Consider the following 19,244-nt stretch of genomic DNA (forward strand, 5'->3'; position numbering starts at 1 on the left):
GCATCATATACAACTCTTCTTCCAGAAATCCATTCAGGAATGCAGTTTTGACATCCATCTGCCAAATTTCATAATCATAAAATGCGGCAATCGCTAACATGATTCGGACAGACTTAAGCATCGCTACGGGTGAGAAAGTCTCATCGTAGTCAATCCCTTGAACTTGTCGAAAACCTTTCGCAACAAGTCGAGCTTTGTAGACAGTAACATTACCATCAGCGTCAGTCTTTTCTTGAAGATCCATTTATTCTCAATTGCTTGCCGATCAATGGGCAAGTCAACCAAAGTCCACACTTTGTTCTCATACATGGATCCCATCTCAGATTTCATGGCTTCAAGCCATTTTGCGGAATCTGGGCTCACCATCGCTTCTTCATAGTTCGTAGGTTCATCATGATCCAGTAGCATGAATTCCAAAACAGGATTACTGTACCACTTTGGTGCGGATCTTACTCTCGTTGATCTACGAGGTTCAATAATAACTTGATCTAAAGTTTCATGATCATCATCATTAACTTCCTCACTAATTGGTATAGTCGTCACAGGAACTGGTTTCTGTGATGAGCTACTTTCCAATAAGGGAGCAGGTACGATTACCTCATCAAGTTCTACTTTCATCCCACTCACTTCTTTCGAGAGAAACTCCTTCTCTAGAAAGGATCCATTCTTAGCAACGAATGTTTTGCCTTCGGATCTGTGATAGAAGGTGTACCCAACAGTCTCCTTTGGGTATCCGATGAAGACACATTTCTCCGATTTGGGTTCGAGCTTGTCAGGTTGAAGCTTTTTCACATAAGCATCGCAACCCCAAACTTTAAGAAACGACAACTTTGGTTTCTTGCCAAACCACAGCTCATAAGGCGTCGTCTCAACGGATTTTGATGGTGCCCTATTTAACGTGAATGCGGTCGTCTCTAAAGCATAACCCCAAAACGATAGCGGTAAATCAGTAAGAGACATCATAGATCGCACCATATCTAGTAAAGTACGATTATGACGTTCGGACACACCATTACGCTGTGGTGTTCCGGGTGGCGTGAGTTGCGAAACTATTCCGCTTTGTTTCAAATGTAGACCAAACTCGTAACTCAAATATTCTCCTCCACGATCAGATCGTAGAAACTTTATTTTCTTGTTACGATGATTTTCAACTTCACTCTGAAATTCTTTGAACTTTTCAGATGTTTCAGATTTATGTTTCATCAAGTAGATATACCCATATCTGCTTAAATCATCTATGAAGGTGATAAAATAACGATATCCGCCACGAGCCTCAACATTCATCGGACCACATACATCTGTATGTATGATTTCCAACAAATATGTTGCTCTCTCCATAGTACCGGAGAACGGCGTTTTAGTCATCTTGCCCATGAGGCACGGTTCGCAAGTACAGAGTGATTCATAATCAAGTGGTTCCAAAAGTCCATCAGTATGGAGTTTCTTCATGCGCTTTACACCGATATGACCTAAACGGCAGTGCCACAAATAAGTTGCACTATCATTATCAACTCTGCATCTTTTGGCTTCAACATTATGAATATGTGTATCACTACTATCGAGATTCATCAAAAATAGACCACTCTTCAAGGGTGCGTGACCATAAAAGATATTACTCATATAAATAGAACAACCATTATTCTCTGATTTAAATGAATAACCGTCTCGCATCAAACAAGATCCAGATATAATGTTCATGCTCAATGCCGGCACCAAATAACAATTATTTAGGTCTAAAACTAATCCTGAAGGTAGATGTAGAGGTAGCGTGCCGACTGCGATCACATCGACTTTGGAACCATTTCCCACGCACATCGTCACCTCGTCCTTGGCCAGTGTTCGCTTAATCCCTTGTCCCTGTTTCGAGTTGCAAATATTAGCAACAAAACCAGTATCAAATACCCAGGTGCTACTGCGAGCTCTAGTAAGGTACACATCAATAACATGTATATCACATATACCTTTGTTCACCTTGCCATCCTTCTTATCCGCCAAATACTTGGGGCAGTTCCGCTTCCAGTGACCAGTCTGCTTGCAGTAGAAGCACTCAGTTTCAGGCTTAGGTCCAGATTTGGGTTTCTTCTCCTGAGCAGCAACTTGCTTGCTGTTCTTCTTGAAGTTCCCCTTCTTCTTCCCTTTCCCCTTTTTCTTGAAACTGGCGGTCTTGTTGACCATCAACACTTGATGCTCCTTCTTGATTTCTACCTCCGCAGCCTTTAGCATTGCGAAGAGCTCGGGAACCGTCTTATCCATCCCTTGCATGTTATAGTTCATCACGAAGCTCTTGTAGCTTGGTGGCAGTGATTGAAGAACTCTGTCAATGACACAATCAATAGGAAGATTAACTCCCAGTTGAGTCAAGTGATTATGATACCTAGACATTTTGAGTATATGTTCACTGACAGAACTATTCTCCTCCATCTTGAAGCTATAGAACTTATTGGAGACTTCATATCTCTTAATCTGGGCATTTGCTTGAAATATTAACTTCAACTCCCGGAACATCTCATATGCTCCATGACGTTCAAAACGTCGTTGAAGTCCCGATTCTAAGCCGTAAAGCATGGCACACTGAACAATTGAGTAGTCATCAGCTTTGCTCTGCCAGATGTTCATAACATCTGGTGTTGCTCCTGCAGCAAGCCTGGCACCCAGCGGTGCTTCCAGGACGTAATTCTTCTATGCAGCAATGAGGATAATCCTCAAGTTACGAACCCAGTCTGTGTAATTGCTACCATCATCTTTCAACTTTGCTTTCTCAAGGAACGCATTAAAATTCAACGGAACAACAGCACGGGCCATCTATCTACAATCAAACATAGACAAGCAAGATACTATCAGGTACTAAGTTCATGATAAATTTAAGTTCAATTAATCATATTACTTAAGAACTCCCACTTAGAAAGACATCCCTCCAATCTTCTAAGTGATCACGTGATCCAAATCAACCAAACCATAACCGATCATCACGTGAAATGGAGTAGCTTTCAATGGTGAACATCAATATGTTGATCATATCTACTATATGATTCACGCTCGACCTTTCGGTCTCAGTGTTCCGAGGCCATATCTGCATATGCTAGGCTCGTCAAGTTTAACCTGAGTATTCTGCGTGTGCAAAACTGGCTTGCACTCGTTGTAGATGGACGTAGAGCTTATCACACCCGATCATCACGTGGTGTCTGGGCACGATGAACTTTGGCAACGGTGCATACTCAGTGAGAACACTTTTATCTTGAAATTTAGTGAGAGATCATCTTATAATGCTACCGTCAATCAAAGCAAGATAAGATGCATAAAAGATAAACATCACATGCAATCAATATAAGTGATATGATATGGCCATCATCATCTTGTGCTTGTGATCTCCATCTCCGAAGCACCGTCATGATCACCATCTTCACCGGCGTGACACCTTGATCTCCATCGTAGCATCATTGTCGTCTCGCCAATCTTATGCTTCTACGACTATCGCTACCGCTAAGTGATAAAGAAAAGCATTACAGGGCGATTGCATTGCATACAATAAAGCGACAACCATATGGCTCCTGCCAGTTGTCGATAACTCGGTTACAAAACATGATCATCTCATACAATAAAATATAGCATCACGTTTTGACCATATCACATCACAACATGCCCTGCAAAAACAAGTTAGACGTCCTCTACTTTGTTGTTGCAAGTTTTACGTGGCTGCTACGGGCTTAGCAAGAACCGTTCTTACCTACGCATGAAAACCACAAGGATAGTTTGTCAAGTTGGTGTTGTTTTAACCTTCGCAAGGACCGGGCGTAGCCATACTTGGTTCAACTAAAGTTGGAGAAACTGACACCCGCCAGCCACCTGTGTGCAAAGCACGTCGGTAGAACCAGTCTCGCGTAAGCATACGCGTAATGTCGGTCCGGGCCGCTTCAACCAACAATACCGCTGAACCAAAGTATGACATGCTGGAAAGCAGTATGACTTGTATCGCCCACAACTCACTCGTGTTCTACTCGTGCATATAACATCAACGCATAAAACCTGGCTCTGATGCCACTGATGGGGAACGTAGTAATTTCAAAAAAATTCCTACGCACACGCAAGATCATGGTGATGCATAGCAACAAGAGGGGAGAGTGTTGTCCACGTACCCTTGTAGACCGAAAGTGGAAGCGTTAGCACAACGCGGTTGATGTAGTCGTACGTCTTCACGATCCGACCGATCCAAGTACCGAACGCACGGCACCTCCAAGTTCAGCACACGTTCAGCTCGATGACGTCCCACGAACTTCGATCCAGCAGAGCTTCACGGGAGAGTTCCATCAGCACGACGGCGTGGTGACGGTGATGATGTTGCTACCGACGCAGGGCTTCGCCTAAGCACCGCTACGATATGACCGAGGTGGAATATGGTGGAGGGGGGCACCGCACACAGCTGGGAGAGATCAACTGATCAACTTGTGTGTCTAGAGATGCCCCCTGCCCCCGTTATAAAGGAGCAAGGGGGGAGGCCGGCCGGCCCTTTATGGGCGCGCCAGGAGGAGGAGTCCTCCTCCTAGTAGGAGTAGGACTCCCCTTTCCTACTCCTACTAGGAGGAGGAAAGGAAGGAGGAGAAGGAGAAGGAAGGAGAGGGAGGAAAAGGAGGAAAGGGGGCCGGCCCCCTAGTCCAATTCGGATTGGGCTAGGGGGCCGCGCGCCCTGCCTCCTCTCTTCCACAACTTGGCCCATGAGGCCCATTACTTCTTCCTCGTATTCCCGTAACTCCTCGGTACCCCCGAAAATACCCGAATCACTCGGAACCTTTCCGATGTCCGAATATAGTCGTACAATATATCGATCTTTACGTCTCGACTATTTCGAGACTCCTCGTCATGTCCCCGATCTTATCCGGTACTCCGAACTACCTTCGGTACATCAAATCACATAAACTCATAATACAATCGTCACCGAAACTTTAAGCGTGCGGACCCTACGAGTAAACTTGGCCCATGAGAACTATGTAGACATGACCGAGACATGTCTCCGGTCAATAACCAATATCAGAACCTGGATGCTCATATTGGCTCCCACATATTCTATGAAGATCTTTATCGGTCGGACCGCATAACAACATACGTTGTTCCCTTTGTCATCGGTATGTTACTTACCCGAGATTCGATCGTCGGTATCTCAATACCTAGTTCAATCTCGTTACCAGTCTCTTTACTCGTTCTGTAATACATCATTCTGCAACTAACTCATTAGTTGCAATGCTTGCAAGGCTTAAGTGATGTGTATTACCGAGAGGGCCCAGAGATACCTCTCTGACAATCGGAGTGACAAATCCTAATCTCGAAATACGCCAACCCAACAAGTACCTTCGGAGACACCTGTAGAGCACCTTTATAATCACCCAGTTACGTTGTGACGTTTGGTATCACACAAAGTGTTCCTCCGGTAAACGGGAGTTGCATAATCTCATAGTCATAGGAACATGTATAAGTTATGAAGAAAGCAATATCAACAAACTAAACGATCAAGTGCTAAGCTAACGGAATGGGTCAAGGCAATCATATCATTCTCCTAATGATGTGATCCTGTTAATCAAATGACAACTCATGTCTATGGTTAGGAAACATAACCATCTTCGATCAACGAGCTAGTGAAGTAGAGGCATACTAGTGACACTCTGTTTGTCTATGTATTCACACATGTATTATGTTTCCGGTTAATACAATTATAGCATGAATAATAAACATTTATCATGATATAAGGAAATAAATAATAACTTTATTATTGCCTCTAGGGCATATTTCCTTCAGCCACCATCCTGTGCTCGTCCATCAACACACTCCCAACAGCGAGACCCCGCGGCTCCATGCCGCTCAGACCTGTCGTTGTCGACATGTCAGATGCAACACCGCTCCTCCTTCGCGAACACCACCTGCGGCCACTGGTCCCATCCCCTCCACCTGCAAATTGTCTGCACTCCCAACCGAGCCCCAAGGCCCCTGAGGACACCTCCAGGAAGGTCACGACGCGAGCAGCGCCGCTGCCGCCAAATTCGAAGAGGATTAAAGGTTTTCACCCGGCAGAAGATAGGGGTGGGTAGATTGCGCCCTCAGCCGGGCCTTCATGAAGGAAAGCGGCACCCATGGGCACCGCCGCCGCCGGGCCGGCCAGACCGACCAAGGTTTCCCTCGGACCCAAGGTACACCACCAGGGCTCACCATCACCGGAGCCTGCAGCCGCAAACCACCGGGACGATGAGAGAGGCAACAGGAGAAAGGGGATTCTCTAGATCCGATGCCACAACACCAACCCGCCGGAGGATCACCGGCCACCCGATCAAATCCCCGACAGCCCATCTGCCTCGCCGCGCCCGGACGAGGAGGCCAACCCAGGGGCCGCCGCCCCCGATCCATGGCCCTCCGCCCGAAATCGGGTAGAGCAGAGCCAGCCTACCGCCACGACCGCCACGGGGACACCAGCCGGTCGCCACGCCGCCGCGCTCCAGATTGAGGTCGTCGTGGGCCAGATTGGCGCCGCTACCATCGATCGGGGCCTCATCCTCGAGATCGGGGATCCGGCGCATCCCGAGCCCGGAGTGAGAGGGTGATGCTTCCGCCACCGGCGTTGCACGCGCGGGCTTAGCCTAGCGCCGACCACCGGCGGCGGCGGAGGGGAGAGCGGGAAGGAGGAGGGGGACCCGCGGCAGAGGTTTGGGTCCCCTCGGTTGCCCGCACGATGGGTGACGGAGGGGGAGGGGAGGGCCGCGCGTGTGTTTGATGCCAACGAACTCACGTCATGCTTATAACATTCCTTACATTGGTAGATTTCTTTTAAGAAACGGGTACAGAGCTATTTATTGTTAAAGATGTTTTATAAAAAAAACCCTTTGCCCTGCTTTATATATAAAGCATCACATCCGAACTGATACAAGGTGATGAACCAATCCTCTTACAAAGCAGATCAAAGAAAATTACACGAAAATAGGAGAGTCCGCACCCTACCACAAAGCAACCTAGACTACCGACAAGGAAGAAAACTCGCCGCCAAGGGAAATCTCTGGATCTCATTTTGCCGCTCATACCATGCTCTCGCCAGAGTGGACCCCCACCCTCCCGCTCTGGATTGTGGAGCCTGAGCCTTCTTGTGGAAAAAGAGGATCGCGAGTGGAACCAACAAGGACACGTGTAAATAATAGGAAGCAAGCGGATCTCGTGAAAGATGTTTTTATAGAAAGTGTAGAGTGGATATTTCTTTTGAGCAACTTCCTTGTATGTGTGTTTTGTTCTGTCGAATTTAATTATACCCACAACGATTGTTTTCTAATGCATTTTATAGTGGTTTTTATGTCCATTTAAACCATGTCTAAAACTTCTTTCATTTATCATGTGCAAACTTTGGTGCAAACATTATTCTACAATCAACCAGGCATGATATTGTAATTTTTGTATATAGTTTCCTATTAGTGTTTTCAAATAAGCTTATGGCATCTCCAAGGGCATCCCCTCCCCTTCCCCCATTTATCCGTGAGGACAATCCGGCACAAACAGGCCATCCATCGGGCTCTCCAAAACTCCTCCCCTTCATACCTCAAACTTGGCCGCAATACGAAAGAGTCCGGACTTGTCCGCAAAGACCGCTAGCCCACCCTCTCTCTCCCTCCTCCCTCCCCCCTCTCTCTCTATGCCCTTAGAAGACATCGCCCATGGCTCAGCTTACATTAAAGACATGGGCTCCTCTCAGCGCCCCATCTGGTGAGCGCCTAGCTAGCCATGATCCAGCAAATGAAATGACGCCTTCTGATGTTGATGATCCCACTCCGATGTTCAAGACCACGTGAACTTCATGTTATGTTTATGTTTGAACTCTTCCTTGTCTATGCTTCAGACTGCGAGTTGGTTTCGAGCGGCAAGTTGGGCCAACTTGCTCCGTCAGGCTAGGCGAGGGAGGTGCAGCGGCGAGCTGCCTCGCGCGTATCCGACGGACTTGGCGGGCCACCTAGCTGGTTTTTATGCGGGAACTGCTCTTCCGGCTTGTCGGATGCCATCGAAAGATTGGAGTAATTGGTGGAAAGAGGAGATGGGGAATGGCGGAGTGGTGCGATTCTTGCCCAGTCTAGCATCGTTTAAATAGAGGGTGGACGGGAGGAGCCTGCCCGGCGTTGCGTTTAATGCCGGCTCGCTCGTGAACAGACATGTGGCTGAAGTAGGTTTCTCGGCTTCCACATGGGTTTAATGGAGGATTTTGAATGCGGCGAGGAGGCGTGTTCAGCCGGGTGTGCAGCGGGCGGCGTCCTCGGTCAGCGCGCCGCTTCAATGACGGAGGTAGTGAGACGTCGCGTTCGCCCTAATCTGCCTTCAATGTGAAGCGGCGCGCTCTACAATGGCATGAATGCGAGCTGCTGGGCGACTGGCGGGAAGAGCGTGCGGGCGGGGTTTTTGGGTGGACCTGGACGGCCAGAAGCGGGCGTGACAGCGGTCCAGACTCCTACGAATCTCCCCACGTTTGTCTTCGGTTTGCCGGAGAAAACATGCCCTAACCGCGCCGTGGACCGAAACAGGACCGCGTTAGATGGTTTTGGCGGTTCAGACAACACGATCCGAACAAATTCAGGAGGGTTGGGGGTTAGGGTTGAAGATGCCCTTGGGCTGGTATTTTTTTCCCGCTGTGTGCCATTTGTCCCAATATTTCATAAGCGGGCAGTGTACGACGGACGAAACTTGCCTGCTCCTCGCTTGTGCGCCTATCCGTGCTCCCGCATACGTGGCTTGATTTGATTGGAACAAAATAAGACCTGACCCCACCCTCTTAAAATCAGGGGGAGATGATTAGAATAGAAAGAAAAAAAAACAACCGTAGGATGAGTTGGGAGCATGGAGAAGGAGCAGGCAAGCCGGATCCATGTACGGCCTAGGTCGTACGCATCTAATCTAATCTGGAGACCCACTTTTACGTGTGACAATTGGCAAAATCGAATCTCAAAGCAGCAACCCTTCTTCTCATTGTTTCCCTTTGCCAAATCTCAATTTCTGTATCCTCAAACTCCACAGCCACCGGTATGATACGCCGGAATGCTCGCCACATGGCCGCCCATGCGCTCCTCGACGCATCGTCGCCGGCAACGGCTACGCTCGCCGCTCCTCGAAGCCATCCTCGCCGGTAACGGCGACGCTGGCCGACGCACAACTCGCCGGCGACGCTCGCCGCAGATGCGCTCCTCGAAGCCATCCTCCCTGAGTAACGGCGACGCTCATCGACGCCCAGCTCGCGTCCCATCCAGCCGCGGATATGCTCCTTGACGCCGGTGGCAACTCCCCTGCTTTCTTGTGGTACTCCCTCCTCGTCAGAAGCCTACATGTTCGTCGGGGACCCAGCTCGAGCACCGGCTTGCTTGTCCCCGTTGGTGTGGAGGAGCTAGCTGTGCGTAGAGAGGCTGTTGACTGTTTGCGTACGTTCTTGATCCGGAGCTACGACGTCGCCGGCGAGATGTGAATAGATGGGGATTAATTTTCTAAACATGGGAATCGGAGTGAGCTGCAAGTTGGAAGTGACGATTCTTGCTTTGAAATTCGGTTTGACAGGTGTCAGATGTAGAAGTGGGTCTCCAGTGTAGGCATATACGAAATGGTTGTATAGGATTTTTTTTCCGTATTTGGCTCCCCTGTATTTTTAGGGACTTAAATGTGTTTCATGGATATAGACAACAAGTTATTTTTTGAGATCAATCAGAGATGCCCCGATCATGATTCTTTTGCCAATTTGCCGAAAGTAAACGAGATTTTATATTTCTTGTTGCTCTAGGAATTTCCTTTATTCAAGTGTGCTTTTATTGCATCTTCATCCTTTCTTCAGCTTCAACCCTTGAGCTGCTGGCAGCAAGGTAAGGCGCTAGCTAGCCGACGGCAGGGGTGGACACGACGAGGCCGGTGGCGGCAAAGAAGACGCGGACGCGCTCGGCATTGTACCCCGGGGCGACGGTGGTGCCATTGGGGATCACCTCTATCGCCACGTCGGGTCTGTCGGCGTTGATCTGCGTCACGGCCTGCGTCGCCGGCCAGCCCACCACCTCTGGCCAAGACGTCTTGCTCATGTCCCACGGCATCCTCCTCCTTGATCTCCTCGGACCTGCAAGCTCGATCGGTCTGCAAAAACGTTAGACCATGGTCACACTCAGAGGCTGGGAAGAGATAGAAATTAAACGGCGCAAAAACAAGCAGTGCTAGCAGATCGATGCCGACCGACCTAACTTCAAAGGCAAGTGCTTCACTTGTGTGTGGTTGTGGAGTTGGGTCGTGTGTGTATTTATATGCGCTGGAGTTGGCGATGCATCTCAGCTGCATGGTGCGTATCTGTGGTCTTGGATGAGCGGGCTGGCATTGGGCACGTCGCTCCTTTGCCGGAACCTTTGGTATCGCCGTTCCTTGTAAAGCTCACGCTAACAACAACACGCGTATGTACGGTTCGAAAACTATCTTGTACAAGGAGATTATACGCCATGCCTACGCACGTACGACAGAAATTCTGCACAAGCTTAGGGCGAGCTCCGTGGAATTCTGATAGTGACAAGCTCACAGAATGTCACTCCGCTCACAGGCTCACAGCATGCGCGTGCGTTATACACCGACGAACTCACTGTCATGCTTACAACATTCATTACATTGGTAGACTTCTGTTATGAAACGGGTAAAAGTAACTCCAACGTACCGACCCAAACGGATGGTGATTTTGTTCGCTATTTATCCGTTTGGGTCGGCCAGACAGACACGAATATCCGCTTTCGTATTTGGGTCGGCGCGTGTGCACAACACTAGCCCGGCCCATTTTTCATGGCGCGAGAAAAAAACATGCATTAATCAAACATTAAAGTCGGCCACGAAGGCCAACGAGAATCCACGCGTCCACATTTTGTATTAATAAAACTAAAAATAAACTAAACTACGAGGCGGCACGCTGTCCTAGGCGTCGCCATCGTCATTCTCGGGATCCGTGCAATCGATGAACGTCGGCACAGGGCCGGCCCAGGAGAACGCCGAGTTCCAGAGGCGTTCATGTCAGGCGCCGGCTATGCCGGCGCCGGCACGGGCTGTGTGGCCGCCTGTGCCGCCGCGGCCTGGCGCGCCTCCTCCTCGGCTTGGCGTGCGTCCTCCTCGGCGTCGCGTTGCTCGGCCTCGGCGTCGCGCTTGAGCATCTCGAGGTGCTCGCCGTCGCGGCGCTCCCCGGCCAGCCGGATGTGGCGCCAGTGCTCGAGGTACGCCGCCTCCTGCGCCGGCGTCGCCCCCTCCCCCCCCCCCCCCCCCCCCCCCAGACCGGCGGCGCGCTGACCCACTCGCGTACTACTCCCGTCCAGGAGTAGCGCTCGATGGGGGGCGACTCCGGCTCCGGCTCGGCTTTCACAGAGGACAGCGGGGCCACCGGCGGCAGGATGCAGTCGCCCGCTGTGGAGAGGGCCATGGCCGCCTCGTACGCCGCCTCCTTTTCCTCAGCCGCCGCCTCGTACGCCACCTCCTCTCTCGATAGACCGCCGCAATGGCAGCCTGGTAAGCGGCCTCCGCCGCCTGGTCCTTCTCGCGGACGACGAGCGGGGGCGGTGTGTGACGCCCGGATGATTAAGCTACAGTAAACCCCTGCTAATGGTGCCATGTCATCACATTACTGTTGCTAATCCTTGCTTGATCCAAATATTTGTTCAAACTCAAATTCAAATGAAAATCCAAAACTCAATGTTTTCAAACATGAAAACTAAAATGTTCAAGTAATTCTATAAATTCCCCTGATCATCTTCTTGATGAAACCAACTTCCTTTGACACACCACTTAATCCCTGGGAAAATATAAAGTGGTCCAACATCATATTAAATGACCTTTTCAATTTATAAAAATGCTTAAACAATTCCTTTGGCCCTGAAACTTTTTAGGCAAAACCAAAATGTTGTGCCTGAACCTTTTGCTAAGTTTCACATTCAACAAAAATCATTTGATGCCTTGTTTCCATCCAAAACAGTAGCTATCCTTTTAATAGAAAATAAAAGAAATAAAATTAGACAAAAACATAGAAGAAAGCCCCCTCCCCCAGTGGGCCTTGGCCCAGCTGGCCACTACACCAGGCCCAACCCACCCCGCTTGTCTTCCTTCCTCTGTTCATCAGGGGATCGTGGCGGGCATCCAGCCGCGCCCTGGCGCGTGCCGACGATCCCCCGGCTACCCAGAGGCATAAGAGCGCCCCCTCGACCCCGCTGGCAACCCTAGACCTCACCTCCTCTCCGCCCCTGCGCCGCTATCCTCCTCTGCCCGCACCGCGCGAGCACCACCGACACTGCGCCTTCCTCGCTGCCGCGGCCACCGTCGTCCTCCCGCCGTTCCAAGGAGTTCGGCGGCCTCCCTACGCTCACCCTCGTCGACCTCGCCCTTGGATCGAGCCGCTGGAGCCCGAACCACGTTGCCTCGGCCTCTTCTTCCTCGGCACCGTCCGCCACTGCCGCCTTCAATCCGGTCAGCTCCGGCTCCGGAAAGTCGTCCCCAAGCCCGCTGCCATCCCCTACGGCTAACCTGTGAGGCCCCCTCCTCTGTTCCCCTCCTCCCTTTCTTCTAGACGCCGTAGGCCGCCGCACATCATCTTGCCAGGAGCTGCATTCGCCATGATCCCGGCCACGTCCCGCTCATGCCCGCGGCCCCTTTGTCTCGCGCAATTGCGCCCCAGCACGCGCGCGTCCAGCCGCCGAGCCCCGCTCTCGTGCTGTTGCTGCTTGCATCCCTGCATGCTGTTGCCGCTCCCCTGCGTCCACCACCCGTCGCTGCCTAGCTCGCCGGCGCCCTGCTCCTTTGCTCCCGCGCTCGCGCCTTGCCCGGCGGATCTAGGCCCCAGGCCAGGGGGGCCGGGCCCGGGGCATGAGGCCCATTTCCTTTGTATATTGTAGCCCAACACTGTAGCAACTGCTACAGTATACACAGGGGGCCCGGGGCGGCCCACTGGGCTGGATCCGCCCCTGCCTGCACCTCCCCATCGCTCCTCGGTCTCCCACCGGCTGAGCCCCGACCCCGCCCGTGCGACCCGGTTGCTCCGTTGTGATCGCCTGCCCGCGCGTCGCCTCGCCGCAGCCGGACGCGCTCGCCCGCTGTTGCGCTGCTTCTGCCTGTGGCCGCCGCCACTAGCTGCTCATACTGCTTCGTTGCTACTAGTGCATCCCTGCTACAGTAACGTTCAGTTACTGTAACAGCAGCTAGCTTTCCTATTTTTACATTGACTAACCCACTAGGCAACCCCTAATCGGTGGTTAGACAACTACTAACAGGAGTAAAAATAACATGAGGTGATAGTACACTTGACAAGGCTCAAATGTTTCCATTGGACCAAATTCGTTAGATGCATGGATTAAATCCTACGAAAATCACAAAGTTCAACGTTCTGTTAACTGAAAAACTGAAAAACAGCTTTATTTTCATAGCTACTTTAGAGCTGTTGATGATCAAGCAAATGAACTCTAATATGGATGAAAGTGCTACTATCTTGTAGATCACAGAAAAATGCTCAAAATCGTTATAAGGCACAAAATCATAGGATGTATAGAACAATAGTTGTAGCGTTTTGAAAACAGCCAAGTAATGTTTAAAACTGGCGAATTCTCAGACTTAGCAGAATTTCAGAGGTTTTCCAAATATTGTTTAACCTTTGAAAAATCATATCAAATAAACCGTAACTCAGATAAAAAAGTTTTATACATGAAAGTTGCTCAGAACGACGAGACGAACCCGAATACGCTAACCACATACCTGTCAGATGCCTCTAACTATCTGAACATGGAACATTCCCCTGTGGTCATCTGTCTGACACAGGTCCAGAATCGGGAATACATTCCCGGATGAACTTTCCCTTTACCTATATCGTGTAGCCATACGTTAGGTCACACCTGGCACAGTATATTGCCACGTTATGCTTTGTGATGCTATGTTTGCTTTACATTTACTGTTTCTTCCCCCTCTTCTCTCCGGTAGACCCCGAGACCGATGCCGCCCCTGTGATCGACTACGTCGACGACGAACCCTCCTTGTCAGAGCAAACAGGCAAGCCCCCTCTTTGATCATCCCGATATCGCCCATTCCATTCTCTCATGCTTGCATTAGAGTTTGCTACTATTATTGTTTGCTCCTATTCTGATGCATAGCCTGCTTTTGTAACCTACTTATTGTTACCTTACCTGATTATCCTAAACTGCTTAGTATAGGTTGGTTAGTGATCCATCAGTAATCCTCACATTGTCCTTGTTGCCCCTGCTTCATCATCGACGACTCGATCAACGTGATCGACGACCAAAGCCTGACACCTCAAATCACATCACGCCCCTTTTGTTGCTTGACTCTGCAAAGTTACCATCGAGTGCCGAGGGTGGAACCTCATACATCACTCCTGATGAGATATCTGTAGTGTAGCCATTCGGTCGTGGTCATCGAGGGTGATTTCCTCCTTAACCACTTCTGATACGACTCTTTCATGCAACCCCTCAAGTGTGAACCTCGAGGGTGGATCCTCTTACGTTCACCTTGATGATTACATTGAGTGGAATCCGTCAAGTGTGAACCTCGAGGGTGGATCCTCTTACGTTCACCTTGATGATTACATTGAGTGGAATCCGTCGAGGATGACTCCTCAGGTTTTCCCCTTGGTGTTAGACACACGGTTACTATGTTTACTACTAGTAAGCTTGCACGTGCAATGCACGTCTCATTCGAGTTCAAAATTTGAATATGAAAATCTTTAAATTTTGATCCACACATAGCTACTTTTAATTCCACCAATGATTCGTAGCACCTTCCATATACTATGCCAGATTAAATCATGTTAGGATCCAGTACTTTGCAAATTACAAACTTACATAATGAAAGCTTATATTGAGATTAAACCCATTCACATAAATTTCTCTCCTGATGAGTCAATGCATACCTATTTAATTTCAGGTCTGCATCAAAGGCAACCTACCCCACACATATGAGCTCTCAAAATTCTGCATTTCACTGTCATCTATCACATCGCAATATTTGTTCCGCATTTACAGTACAATGTAAACACCATGAAGAAAGAGATAAATGCCAAGGCAACAATTATTTGTATCTTGCATGGCTTGGCTCGTTACAGGCCTACTTCCTTTCAGCTCGAGTTCATGGGTGCTAAGTCAACCAATTCATCAATCAAAACCTGCATTTTCATGTGCTTCCACAAAATGCAGCTCGAGAGATCTCCACGATAGGATGAAACATGGATCGCACAACTGCATTTTTACACAAGGCAAAGGTAAGAAATTATTAAGATGGAACTTAATTAGGCATTTCGAACCAAATCAAACCTAGTGTTGTACATTCTTACTGTCGTCAGAGCAATGAGTATAGTTTCAGAGCTGAACGTTGGTGCAATATTTCACAAATTAAGAGACATCTGATAGAAACTTGATGCATGTTGGTATACACCAAACCCTTTTGGCATATACCACAATAGGTTCTGAATTATATAATTTATTTATTGAATCAAAGTTACACAAGGTATTACCATTGTTTTCGTTTTGGATAAAAATAAAGGACTCCAATAAGAACTGAATTTACCAACTTGTAATTATCATCGAGTTATCTAAGAACAACCATATTGAAAAAGCCTCACCATATATACAACGCTAGGACAAATATATGCTTGCCTAAACCACAATTCATGTTGCTGCCTAAAATTATGCAATGCATACTTCTATGTTTCGTATTATGTAGACTGGAACTTAGCGGTGATTATTAAGGGCTACCGAAAAAGGAAAAGATAAAAATTAAAAGTATGTATTGAAAATATAAGCGAGCCCTTACTCTACAACCAGGGGGTTACTCAAAGCATTGGCAATAGTTTCGTTACAGGATTTAAAAACTTCAAGATATAAAATCAGCATCAATTCTGCCCTGATCTGTAAAAGCATTTGACATCAGCCTACTTGGTCGTTCCATTCATTAATCAACTATACATAAGCACCACTACGGAAATTAGATAAGAAATAAGGCTGCAAAAGCAAAACATCTTTTCATCAAGCAATCCTTTCAAGGGAATAGGAGAAGCAAAACAACTGATGCAGTCAGTTCGTACGTAGAATTTTTTAATGTATGAACACATAACTGAACCTTATTGTGTTACCGCCGTATGATGCCAAAAAATTGTAGCTACAGCCAGAAACCATCTGCAAATTTCAGGTTACAAACAAACATAAATTCTGATGCATTTAAAAAACCTTAGACCAAAGACAACCCACTCACAACTTTGGCTCTATGCTTGTGGACTGTGGCAGGCTACCAAGCACTACAACACCTCCTAGCGTCGCGACATGCCTTATCAGATTTTGGTTTGGAGTGAATTTGCTTGGTGGTGCAGTTCTCTGTTGTAATATTCTTCGCCATTGGATGGACAAACACCACCTCGGATTATGATTGATGAAGCGGTCATTTAACACCACAATATCCCAAAGTAGCAGGGATATTCTTAAGCTTATGTACAAGATTTGCAAATAAATTCTATAACCCATCTAGATTGTCTGATAAGAAGTATTGATTACAGATTGCCGGTTGTATATCTCAAACTGAAATCATAAGTTAAATACTTGCGGCAAACTACCCAGAAAGACTCTTACCTCAATAACAATTGCTTCCAAATAAATTACTCTGTTGTTACAGAAACTCGCAGATGGCAACCAGAACGATGTATCAAGGGGGTTTTATGTGTCTAGAAACAATAAATCTCTCTGCAGGCATACAGAGTACATGCCACGAGGTCACCATCCCCTCCCTGCTCCCCTCTCCTACCTCTTTAACCTAATTTCATCGACCTATATAAAGAACTTACAGAAAAGGAGTACCAAACAAACATCTAAGCTCACACTGGAAAAGTGGAAAGCTTGACCCTATCATCCTATGTGATGTGAGGTATAGAGAAAACCAAGTCATTAGAGGCAATTGCTCTTTATTACACTACTGTAGACACTAAGTTTCTCTACTTCTTCAGGTTGTAAGTTCTTTCGAAAATACAATTCAATCATAATTCTATTAAATGTAGTAATGTTCAAGATGAAATATCAATTAGAGATGCGCCAATTTCCTCATTCAGAAAGTGATGAAAGGAAGTCATTTTAATTTTGAAGTTACATATCAAAAACTGTCTTGCAAACTTAGCAGGATACATATATTAATACATGTCACATCCTTATTCAAGATAGTAATTGTATAAGAGCATTAAAGGAATGGCAATTGTATAGGAGAACATCTAACAATAAAACTTAATGTATTTCTTGATTCAACTTTATGCAAAAGTTAAGGAACCAGTAAGAGCAAAGTCTTGATTTAAGAGAAAAATTAAGTCGATAACATCAGGATTGCACCACTGTTTGAAAAAGGTCACAAGCTTTGCACTTGTAGCATCTCTTCTTCAACTCTGTAGTCTTGACCTTTTAGCTGCAGCCTCTTGTTGTTGGCATTCCTCCCTTCGCTTCTTCCGTTGGGTCTTCATATATGTATCCACAATGCCTTTTTGTCCTCCTTCTCTCCCTACAAGAATATATATCGTCGTGATTTAATCAGAATCATGTGCCATTTGACAAAAAAATTGATTTGCAGTTAACTTATAGCCAACAAATCATCACTTAGCCCAACCAACCACTGCAATAGTACCATAAGCGTAAGAAAAATGAAAATACAGAATATTAGGAAGCCCATCTCGCAGGGTGGTCATTGTTGGTGTCGAGAATAATTGTGTGAATTGCATCGCAGGGAATTAACTCGAGTGAAGTCATAGAGGTCGAGCATAATCCATATCACCCTTCTACAAGATGTGGTGTACGGGTCTGTCAGCACAAGATCAAACCGACCGAGGCAAGTCTACTCAAGGGAAAGGAAACTTGCTGAGCATGAAGCATCAACACAAGGAAGTAGATGTAACTGCTGACTTTTTTACATAGCCGTCATATCAATGATGCAAAATTGACTACCTGATCCCGTAGGTTGAAACGTTCAGCAAGATTTCATTGGTTGTAAGTACCATGATCTGAAAGTTTACAAAATTCAGCAATATTTCACATATTGAAATGGTAGGCTATTCATCTACAAAATTAGTAGAGGAGTTGCCGACGCGGCATGGAGGTCGGAGTGGTGAGAGCCGGCTGGAACAAAAAAAATAGATCAAACAAGATATACAGTGCACCTAATCTCAAACCATAGAAAAAAGATCAAGCAACTACGGGCTAGAAGTTAAACAAAAAAAATTTGATATGTAATCAGTAGTATTTCATCTACTCACTGCAATATTGGGGTGCAAAAGGTTCTTGAGGAGCTGTAATTCTTCCTTGAATTATCTTATATATGCGGCTAATTGTAGAAACAGAAGCCACAAATCATCACCTCATATGAAGAAAAATCTCAACAACTAAATTTGTAACCAGATCGGTTGGGGAAGTGGTACTCAGTTGGCTTTCTCCCGGGTCGTGTTGGTGCTTCCAATCAAAGCTGGAACAAAAAATCAAACAAAGGAGAGAGACTTAGTGTAACGAATGACTTCATGTCTGTAGAAAGTGCAAACCAGATCACCAAATCGCAAAAGCCTAGCAGTTGCTTTACTGCGAGGAGCTCGCCAATGTCCAGATTCATCCCGAGGTAGACATGCCCGAACCCACCAGAGCCAATCATCTCACCCCTCCGACCACCATGCGACGGGACGGCGAAGGGCGCGGCGGCTCCCGCGGTGGATGGAGCAGGAGGAATGGCTGGGCGGCGAAGGGCGCGGCGGCTCCCGCGGCGAACGGAGCGGGAGGAACGGCGGGGCGGCGGCGCGGTGGCTCCCGCGGCTGCGGAGGAACGGCGGGGCGGCGAACGGTGCGGGAGGATCGGCGTGCGGAGGCCCGCCCATGCTGTGGCGTCCGTTGGGAGGGGGAGGAGGAGGGGGGTTGGCGAGAGGTCGTGGGGGCGTGCGTTGGCAGCAGTTTTTTTAAACAGGGGAAGGAGGGTTAGCGATCGATGCATTGTCAGTAGCTTAATGCGTGGTTTGTTTGCGTTAAACATCGGAGGATTAAGGGTCATTAGATCTTGTTGATTGATGGATTTGATTGTTTGGTTTTCCGTCCTCTCTTTTATAGGGGCAGTAGATGATTTTACACTAAACCATGTTACTAAAGACGGGTCGGCCCTGAGGGGTACCCGCGCTAGTATATTTGCGAGTGATGAGGAGTCGGGTTGACCTGGAGGGTGCCCGCGAAATAATTACTAGGCGTGCCCGG

At 47.8% G+C, this 19,244-nt stretch overlaps 1 protein-coding gene across 5 annotated transcripts; it reads right to left on the minus strand.

Moving 5' to 3' along the window:
* Positions 1-14,859: 14,859 nt before the first annotated feature.
* LOC125522488 lies at positions 14,860-18,959 on the minus strand. 5 transcript variants are annotated; one of them, XR_007289777.1, is made up of 3 exons: positions 18,663-18,959; positions 18,272-18,477; positions 14,860-17,523 (listed from the first exon to the last, which is right to left on the minus strand). XR_007289777.1 is itself a non-coding variant. In XM_048687546.1 (3 exons), exons 1-3 carry the CDS (start codon positions 18,875-18,877, stop codon positions 17,427-17,429), a joined length of 417 nt encoding a protein of 138 aa, XP_048543503.1. In that variant the 5' UTR covers positions 18,878-18,959; the 3' UTR covers positions 14,860-17,426. The 5 variants fall into 5 exon arrangements, 1 of the variants encoding a protein (XP_048543503.1); XR_007289778.1 differs by having other exon boundaries at positions 18,373-18,477; positions 18,589-18,959; XR_007289776.1 differs by having other exon boundaries at positions 18,589-18,959.
* Positions 18,960-19,244: the final 285 nt, after the last annotated feature.

This window comes from Triticum urartu, chromosome 7 (assembly GCF_003073215.2).
Source record: "Triticum urartu cultivar G1812 chromosome 7, Tu2.1, whole genome shotgun sequence".
Classification (NCBI taxonomy): Eukaryota; Viridiplantae; Streptophyta; class Magnoliopsida; order Poales; family Poaceae; genus Triticum; species Triticum urartu.

What these genes read in the sequence shown, in the direction of transcription:
- LOC125522488 (XM_048687546.1), bottom strand. Translation starts at nt 18,877, where the DNA reads ATGGGCGGGCCTCCGCACGCCGATCCTCCCGCACCGTTCGCCGCCCCG. An exon ending in GTCGCATGGTGGTCGGAGGG is followed by an intron (nt 18,478 to 18,662) that starts GTGAGATGATTG and finishes TTTTTGTTCCAG; the next exon opens with CTTTGATTGGAAGCACCAAC. An exon ending in GAGATTTTTCTTCATATGAG is followed by an intron (nt 17,524 to 18,372) that starts GTGATGATTTGT and finishes ATATTCTTGTAG; the next exon opens with GGAGAGAAGGAGGACAAAAA.